Source organism: Nicotiana attenuata, unplaced genomic scaffold (genome assembly GCF_001879085.1).
Source record: "Nicotiana attenuata strain UT unplaced genomic scaffold, NIATTr2, whole genome shotgun sequence".
Taxonomy (NCBI): domain Eukaryota; kingdom Viridiplantae; phylum Streptophyta; class Magnoliopsida; order Solanales; family Solanaceae; genus Nicotiana; species Nicotiana attenuata.
In genome coordinates, this window is record NW_017671214.1 from 151,279 (window position 1) to 161,462 (window position 10,184).

General features: G+C 39.1%; 1 protein-coding gene across 1 annotated transcript; it reads right to left on the reverse strand.

Annotated features, from left to right (window-relative positions):
* Positions 1–8,423: 8,423 nt before the first annotated feature.
* LOC109206740 (uncharacterized mitochondrial protein AtMg00810-like) lies at positions 8,424–9,385 on the reverse strand. Its single transcript, XM_019369598.1, has 3 exons — positions 9,272–9,385; positions 8,743–9,185; positions 8,424–8,628 (listed from the first exon to the last, which is right to left on the reverse strand). Exons 1-3 carry the CDS (start codon positions 9,383–9,385, stop codon positions 8,424–8,426), a joined length of 762 nt encoding a protein of 253 aa, XP_019225143.1.
* Positions 9,386–10,184: the final 799 nt, after the last annotated feature.

Consider the following 10,184-nt stretch of genomic DNA (forward strand, 5'->3'; position numbering starts at 1 on the left):
TACGTACCGTAAGTTTCGAAACAAAACGAAAAACACTAGACTTAAAATAAAAACTACTATTACAGTATTACGTTTCAAAAAAAAATTCGCCAGCGCTCGTACCAAAACTGTACCAAATTTGAACAAAAAAAAATACTGACCGTAAACAACACTGTCCAAAACTATCCAGATTTGCAAAAGAAAACACTGCTGTAAAAAACACTGTCCAGATTTGCCAAAAAAAAAACACTGTTGTAAACAACACTGTCTAACACTGTCCAGATTTGCAAAAAAAACGCTGTCCAGATTTGCAAAACACTGCTGTAAACAACACTAATCTCTGTCTTAACAACAGTCAACGACTGATTTCTTAACACAACAGAGCTTTGTTTTTTTTACATCAAAAAGCAATTCAAAGACAAATGGCCAAAGGAGTTCAAATCGAGCTTCAGAACTTTGCAACATTAAAAAATTAAAATTCCAAAAAAAGATAGAAAAAAGCATAACAGAATGCTTAAAAACAATCAACCAAAATCACTAACTAGATTGTTGGGGTTTAACAATCTGGCATACGAAATTCATTACTGAGAACTTGCATCCTTTTCAACCAATGAATGGAACCTTTAGAGAAGATTCCAGCAACACATTGACACATCAAAGAATTGAAGTATTAGGTTTTTAAATCTCATCTCCAATACAATAGCTAACTCAGCAGAGCAGCTGCCAATCCAATACAGTAGCTAACTCAGCAGAGCAGCTGGAAAATTGCAGCTCAAAAACTCAGAATTCTAATGCCCAATTACGAACTTCGTATTAGAAAAGACGCCAGCAGTTCACAAGATATTATCCACAAGATTCAATATTCCCTAGACAACTAAATGTCATCGAATTTAAGACATTGCTGCAGATTATCAATCATGTCTAATTCAGTCTGTCACAAAAGCGATCTCACAGTAGAACAAGAAGGAAGTTCAGTTCAAGACTCAAAAAATCAGAAACTCAAAACCTTTCAAAACAGAACTTTCAACTGTTTTTCAACTGAATCCCAAGTAATCCAATGAATTTTCAACTGTTATCTAACAATTTTAGTCAATTCGACAAGTTTTGGACTCAATTCCGATAGAGAAAATAAAACACATTATTCCCAGAAGCAACAAAAGAACAATAGCAACAACAACTATAGCAGATCAACAACAACATGCATCTCTCGAAGCTAGATTTACAGAAAGAACTAAGCACTGTTAATTGCTCCCAGCAAGAAATCAGGGGCTAGATTCATAGAAATTAGGCAAATGCAACAGGGCAGACAGTAACAACACTTAAAACTAACAGATAAAATGTGATCGATAACACGAAGAGTCAAGTAGCAACGAATAATAAGAAATCCCTTAATGTAACACCATGCTCGTATAGTCTGCCGATAGTATAAAACGACAGACCATGTATTTTGGTACTCAAATCCTTCCCATTATTTAGATCAAAAATTTCAACTGAAAATACCTCAAAAAACCCTAAACAAAGTTTAACTTGTTTTTCCAACTAACTAGATGATTACAGTTTTACAAATTAGAAATCAAAAAAGTTCCAGGTTTAGATGAAATGAAAAACTAGAAATCATATAATACAAACAAAGTACATAGTAAATTAAGGGGTTTAGATGAAATCTTACCATAGAAAGAAAGAAGAAGAAGCGACGAAACAATTTTCCGGCGAAATACGTTTCCGGCGAAACAATAGTGAAAGCGAACAACCACGAACACGGAGAAATACCGATAATCTACATCTGAGATTCCCTTATATTAGCCGAAATGGTTGACTTTCATCGTAATTCCTTCATCGGAGTAAGCAAAACAGTTGGTCGCGGATAGGTTTGAAGACGAGAGAGACGACTTGGCGGATTTGTCTAGGATACTGGTTCTGATGAGAGAGACAAAGGTTTTATGTTTTAAAGCTTAATTAGTAACCCTATAGTATAGTTTTTTTTTTGTGGGGTCATAATTTATTTTTACTTTTTTTGATAAATATGTTGGAGGGAAATCAGGGAGGGAAAAATAAACCGTCCCAATAAATATTTTATTTCAGAAAACAGTTCCTATAAATATCCCTATTGTATCGCCTTATTAAACCGTCCTCATAGCATAATTTATGGTGACGGTTACTATCCTATCGGGACGGTTTTTCTTTAGAAGTGTACCAAAAGCCTTTTCACTCTATTGGGACGGTTAAAACCGTCCCAAAAAAAATCTATTGTAACAGTTCTGTAACCGTTACCAAATAACTGTTCCAATAGAACCATTTTTTAGTAGTGGAACCATCTTTCTTCCTCACAAATAACACAGGTGCTCCCCGTGGTGATGTACTAGGTCTGATAAAGCCTTTTTCAAGCAAGTACCTTAGTTGTTACTTCAACTCTCTCAGTTCTGCAGGTTCCATTCTATAGGGAGGAATAGATATTGGATGAGTATCTGGTAATAGGTCAATAGCAAACTCAATTTCTCGCTCTGGCGGAAGACCAGGAAGCTCATCGGGAAAACATCGAGAAACTCATTAACCATAGGGATAGATTGAATGGTTGGTGATTCTACTTTCACATTCTGTACCCGAACTTAGTGATAAATATAGACCTTTCTGATCATCTTTCTTTCTTTAAGATAGAAAATAAATCTATATCTCGGAGATGCCGTATTACCTTTCCATTCCAAAACAGGCTCCCCTGGGAATTGGAACGAACCATCTTTGATCTACAATCAATGTTGGCATAACAAGAAGCCAACCAATCCATACCCATTATAACATCAAATTCTACCATATCTAACTCGATTAGGTCTACTACTGAAGATCGACTATGAAATACTACTATACAATCTCTATATACCCGCCTAGCTATCACTGGATCCCCAACAGGTGTGGACACCTCAAAAGGTTTAACCAACTCAGGTTTTATTCCAAACGTACAAGCATTCAACGGAGTAACATATGATAAGGTGGAACCTGGGTCAATCAATGCATATACACCATATGAGGAGACTGATAATATACTTGTAACAACATCAGATGACGACTCCTGATCCTGTCGACCTGCTAATGCATAAATGTGGTTCTGAGGACCGCTCGAGCTAGATGCTCCACCTCGGCCTCTAGCACGATCGATTGGTGCTTGTGAACCTTGCCCAGGGGGGCGTACTGACGATGACGAACCAGCTACAGATCTCGCCGGCTGAACTATGTTTGCATCACCTCGTCGGACAATCCCTCATAACGTGGCCTGGATAACCACAAGTATAACAAACACCCAGTCCCATAAGGCACTGCCCAACATGCTACTTACCACACTGAGCACATCGTGGCAAGGGCGGCCTCATCTAACTTGACTCGCCCCTATATTGAGAACTTGAGGACTTGGAATTCTGACTAGGCCTTAAATATGTGGAATGATCAAATCTCCTACCGGTAAACTGAGGGGGTGCGCTAGCCGATGGATGGGCTGGACACCTCGGGTATTGTTGTCTCTGACCACCTCAAAACTCACTAGAAGGACCCGAAGATCTCGCTCTTTTACTCTGGCCCCTATCATGCTCATGATTGGCCCTCTACTTCTGTTTACGCTCCTCTACACCCTGATCGTATGCCTGAATACGAGAAATATCCATGCCTGGCTGAAGTGAGACCGACATACAGTCGTTAAGCAGGTACGGTGGCTCCAACCCATCACGAACCGGTGAACCCGATCCTCCATATTAGATACAATAGTGGGAGCATACCTAGCCAAGAATCAAACTGAAGGTTGTACTCCTGAACACTCATATTACCCTGCCGAAGGGTCAAGAACATATCAACTCTGGCCTTCTAATTTCTGGTGGCAGGTAATGATGAAGAAAGCCTTTAAACTCCTACCATACTGCTGGAGGGGCATCCTCACCTCTAGACAACTCCCAAGACTCGTACCAATTAACTGCGACATCTTGAAGTCTATAGGAAGCTAGCTCAACTGACTCAGTCGCAGTGGCCTTCATTACCCTCAAAGTCTTCTACATCCTATCGATAAATACCTGAGGGTCTTTGTTTGGATCTGCTCCAGCGAATACCAGAGGGTCCAAATTAATGAAATCACGAACCTTTGCACTGATGGACCTATCTGCATGACCAATACCTACCTCATAACGCCGAGCCTGTGCGGCTACAAATAGAGTTAATAGCTGAATAGCATCTCTCATCTCCTGACCAGGTGCATCTGACTGAGGAGCTGGATGTACAGGGGTGGGCGCTAGGGCTGGTTCCCCTCGGAGCTCCTCTAGAAAGGGTATGTGAAGTCTGAGATGGAACCTCACTATGAGACTCTCCCTGAGCCCTGGTAACTCGTGGTGCTCGACTAGTAGTCTCATCAGCCATGGACTTTCCCTTCTGGGCGGCAGTAGCCTTCTTAGGCATCGCTGAAGACATAACACAACATTAGGAAAATGAATTCTTATATCGCACGATATAAGATAAGAAGGGAGGATAACATCCTATATGTCATGTAACCTCTTGTCTATATGTGTGGTGCACAACACACCCATAAATAAGACTCTACTAGACACGGTCTGTAGACAATCCTAGGACAAAAATGCTCTGATACCACTTTTGTCACGACCCAAACCGATGGGCCATCCTAGGACAAAAATGCTAGGACAAAAATGCTCTGATACTTGTGGAACACCCCTAAACATGCGTCTAAGATATAAACATCAATTAAGGGTAGGTCACGAATAACATTGGTCAATAAACTGCTGAATCACGTGAATAACATACGTGAGGAAAACATGTCCAAAAGACATATATACATATACATGCGGAATATGGTAGGGCGAGCCGACAAGGCTGCTATAGACAACTATATATCAAAAATTAAAAGCTGACAAGGCCACATACTATCCAACTATGCATCACTATCTACAAACTTGTATTTGAGTGTACAACCATATAAAGGACGGGACTGGTCCCCGTCATACCCATATCTACGTACAAAAATAACGTACCAAAACTAATAACAGCTCCGGATCAAGTGGAGCTCACCATGTCTCACTGAGCAAGGATCGTAAGATGGGGGACCGTTAGCCCATCTACCTGCACCTGCGGGTATGAAACGCAGGCCCCGGGAAATAGGGGCATCAGTACGAATAATGTACTGAGTATGTAAGGCATGGAAATCAGTACATAAAAGACATAAGGAAATGTGAAGTAAAGAATTCCACCAATAAGTCTAAATAACTTTGTGAATCCTGAAACATTTATAATGTCATGGATGTGCGTATAAATGTCGTATCATGCATAGGTATAGGTGTACATAATATCATCAAGCCTTTGAGGGAATCCCATCATATTATCTCGGCCTCTGTGGGCGAAATCATCAACGTGTATCAACTGACCAGGTGGTGGTGCGTATATAACGTCGTAACCTTTTTCCATATCCCATATACATATAATATACATGTATATAACACCATCTGCTCATGAGTCAATGTACATGTATAAATAAATGAAATGCTTATGAAGTACGTTAATAAGATTTCTCGAAATGTCACAAGATCAATATGCCTTTGATTAATATCATGAAATAAACTTTATCAACTTACGTATTTTCTGAGACCCATGAGCAGAAGATATAACATTAAGACACGCGAGGAATCAAGAACATTGACAGCTCTAGTACTTCTATGAATAGAGTCACTTATGAAAATTGTGTGTTTACTCGTTTCGTTTGTATCGTATGGATCATGACAAAAGGAAAGAAGGGATAGTCTTAACATACCTGAACCGATTCTCTTGACAATCCCTATAACAGACGTCAATCGCGATAAAACATGTAACGACGAGATCGAAGTAGGAAAAAATCCGTCTGATATTCTTGAGAAAGGTTATATTGGGCTCCCTTAAAATTGCAAATCTCGTTGCTATTACGTCATATAATCTCGTTTGAATTTTGCTGAAGCTTTCCTTCATTACATTGTAGAGATACAAGCATCTCCCTAAGTGAATTAGAGAGGTCTTTAATCTTAGTGGGTGTGGGCCCCACATATGTGATGACTTAGCCTCAAAATTCTCTAAATGTGCCACCTAGTTACTTGAATTAAGAGTCACAAATTGAGCTTTGATTAAGACCCCTTTTGCTGCCACGTTGGGAGGCTTATTAAATTTATCCAAAGATTCTAATTACTTAGTTAATCACCCACTAAAAATCAATAATTACCCAATTATCCACATAATTAAGAATTATCTTAAATTACTTAAAATACTACTCACTTTTAACATACTTTATACACCTTACTATCATGGTTATGTGGTATCTTGTATGGAACTAGTCCATAAACACCAGGTATTATAGTTTGGACCGTATTTTATTTCAAATTGACAACCTTCAACGAAATTCATTTTCTTTGATTCATTTACCCTCTAAACTTCACGGCACTTACTTATCGCATGTTATAAATAGCATAAATGCTTATAACCTCAAAAATAATCTCCTTCCCGAGCCTACGTTGATTAACTGACGAAATTTTAACGTATGAAAACGCGAAATGTAACCCTTTTAAACTTCAAACTCCCGAATTTTGGAATTTCACTATGAAAAGGTTTCCTATAGAATCTTTAGTTTCCCCTTACACTAAGGATTTTGAAGATTAATTAATGAATTGTACAGATTTATAGAGATAAAAAGAGATCTTGATTTTAGGCATTACCATATTATAACTAGAATTGTAGTACTGTTTTAATTGGAGGCACAAGCTTGAGGACTTGAGAACCAATTTCTTTAGCCACTTCCTCAGCTTTCATTAGTAGAGCTCCTGCAACAATAAGAGTAATATCATTACACATCAGCGATAATTATGCTTCTAAAGCAAGCTTGCGTACTTGTCATAGTATAAAACTGAATCAAGCATCGACTTATTTTATTTACTCAGCGTACTGCTCTCTAGACAATTAATGGGAATTGTATTAATGAGTGAATTTTTCCATGAGAGGGTTACAGCAAAAGAGGGAGTCTAATGAGAGGGTCACAACAAAAGAGGGAGTCTAAAGAGCGATAGACCATCAGGTTGGTGCTACTTCATCAACAATTGCTGCAAAACCATCAAGTTCAGGAAAGGAAGGGGCAGCCCAAAGGTAATGTTCTATTATGTATGAATTATTTTAAATTCAATTCACTATCTAACATGCCTTTTTAAGAAACTAACTTTTAATGAAGGTGATCCTGCTGTAAAAAGACGGAGAGGTAGACCAAGAAAACCAACTAATGCATCTGCTGCTAATGCACCTGATACTGCACCTAGTGCATCTGTTGCTGTTGAATTTCCATCGACTTCACACGTCATTCACTTGGTAGTTGGTTTCCATGTTCTGCTCCTAATGTTACACCTAGTGCATCTACACCTAATACTTTTGCTGCTGCTGGAATTTCATCAAGAACTGGAGGAAGGGAAGAGGAAGGGGCGGAATGGGAACACCTCATTCACTTAAAAGTTAGTTTTCATGTTCTGCTCCTAATTCATCTGATACACCTCTATCTGTTGCACCTACTTCATTTGCCGCTACTAGATTAAGGGGAAGGGGTGTGGAAAGCACAATACCATATAAAAGGCCAAGAGTGATGGGAACGTATGTGTTTCAAGATGAAAATGGCTTCACAACTTTTAATTTAAGTGTTGATGCAATCATATCTTCTACTATCTTACTGTACCTTAAACTAATTAAACTATTTTGGTATAGCCTGCGTTGCTAAGTAGTACAATAGTATCCACTATTATCATCAACAAGGATAACTAGATCAGCTCATGTAACTGGTGATACTGGCTTCAAACCAATAAGTGGACTGAAGTGGAAAGGTAAACAAGCAATCATGTTCAATTGTGAGAGAGAATTGAGAAGGAAGAAGAGGAATTCAAATTGTATTATGAAAATTCTATTTTCTCTCGTTACATACAAGGCTGTATATACAGCTTCTCCACTACTTAGTTGACATCACATGTACAGCTGTCAATTAACTAACATAACAAACTAACTTTTCTTTTCTAACTTGCACACTCCTAGTTCTATTATGTACACTTTGACCCTCATATGCTAAGACTCCCCCTCAAGCTGGAGGGTGGAAAGCATTGAACACGCCAAGCTTGGAAAGGAGGAAGAAATATTGAGCAACACCAAGTCCCTTCGTCATGAGATCAGCCAGCTGAAGTTTGATCGAAATGTGATGAGGAGCAAGCAGGCCAGTCTTAATTTTTTTCTCGAACAAAGTGACAATCTATCTCGATGTGCTTTGTTCGTTCATAAAAAATAGGATTTGATGCTATTTGAGGTGCAGCTTTACTATCACAATAGACATCAACAGGCTGATGTATCTCAATATGCAATTCTTGTAGTAATCCAACAATCCAAGTAACTTCAGCTGTTACTGCAGCAAGGCTTCTATATTAAGCTTCAGCTGAGCTACGACTCACTATCTGCTGCTTCTTTGACTTCCATGACAACAAGGAATCCCCAAGCTTAAAAACATATCCAGTGATCGACCTTCGTGTGTTTGGGCAAGCTGCCCAGTCTGAATCATAGAAGGCAGAAAGGTGGGTGATAGGACCCTTCTTGAGGAAAATGCCAAGACCAGGTGACCCCTTAATGTACCTAACCACTCAAAGTGCTGCAGTTAAGTGTGATTGTTTGGGATGCTGCATGAATTGGCTAAGAACTTGCACAACAAAACAAATATCAGGTCGGGTAATGGTTAGTTAGAGTAACTGCCCTACTAGTCTTTGGTATCTCCCCACATCTTGCAACTCTTCATCACCATTGTGCCCAACATGTTTGTCATACTCTATAGTGGTCAATTTCTGATTTAACTTAATAGGGGTAGATGTGGGTTTAGCAGCAGCCAAGACTGTGGAAGAGATTAACTCCAGTGCATATTTTCGTTGGTTCAACAATATTCCTTGATCTGATCTCATCACCTCAATCCCCAAAAAATATCTGAGCTCACCCAAATCCTTTACCTTAAAGCTGTTATGCAATGTGTTTTTGGCGTCTTCTACTAAGGAAATATTACTGCTTGTAATCAAGAGATCATCAACATACACCAATATAATCACAATGTCATGTGATGTCTGTTTGGTGAGTAAAGAATGATCATATGCGCTCTGTTGATACCCTGCTCCCACTAAGGCATCTGTGAGTTTAATATTCATCTTGAAGCATGTTTCAGCCCATAGAGTGACTTCAACAATCTGCAGACTTTATTCTCCCCCTGTCGTTTGAAACCTTATGGAAGAACCATGTAAACTTCTTCATAAAGATCCCCTTGGAGTAACGCATTATTGGCATCCATCTGATAGAGGATCCATCCCTTTGAGGCTGCTATGCTCAAGACAGTTCTCACAGTTACCATTTTGGCAACTGGTGAAAAAGTCTCATGATAGTCTAGCCCTTCTTGTTGTGTGTATCCTTTAGCTACCAGTCGTGCCTTAAACTTGTCAATCTCACCAGATGACTAATACTTGTTCTTAAACACACATTTAGAACCAATAGGTTTTTTTCCTTCTGGTAAATCAACCACTTCCTAGGTATGGTTTTCTTCAAGTGCTCTAATTTCTTAATTCATGGCTTCTATCCACCTTGGATCATGTGCAGCTTCCTTGAAGGATTGTGGTTTAGTTAAAACTAAAAAAATATTGAGGAATGACTGTAGGCAGGAGATAGATAATCATAGGAGAGAACATCAGAGATAGAGTATATAGTATTTGTATGTGCCTTGGCCTTAATGATGTAGTCCTTAAGCCATAAAGGAGGCCTTCCCTTTCCTTGTTGATTAGATTTCCTAGTCTGTCCCTCTATAGATGGTGGTTGTGAGTGTACATTGTCACACCTCCTTTTTCGCTACACCCCCGTGAAGAGTATAATAAAAGGAGTTTTTTCAATTAAAGGACAATCGAAACGGGATTTATTTTTATTAAGAGATTCAGGGTCGCCACTTGGGAGATTTATGGTGTCCCAAGTTACCGGTTTGAATCCCGAATCGAGGAAAAGTTTTGACTCCGTTTAACAGTCGCGAACCAGAAATCTGGGTAAGGAATTCTGTTAACCCGGGAGAAGGTGTTAGGCACTCCCGAGTTCCGTGGTTCTAGTACGGTCGCTCAACTGCTATATTTGGTTTATTTATCTGATTTTAATACATTTTGAACCTATGT

Excerpts from the sequence above, each read along its gene's own strand:
- LOC109206740 (XM_019369598.1), bottom strand. The coding sequence starts at position 9,385 with ATGGTAACTGTGAGAACTGTCTTGAGCATAGCAGCCTCAAAGGGATGG. Across the intron at positions 9,186-9,271 it reads TTTATGAAGAAGTTTACATG|ATGAATATTAAACTCACAGA; the intron begins GTTCTTCCATAA and ends ACATGCTTCAAG. Across the intron at positions 8,629-8,742 it reads TACCAAAGACTAGTAGGGCA|GTACATTAAGGGGTCACCTG; the intron begins GTTACTCTAACT and ends TTGAGTGGTTAG.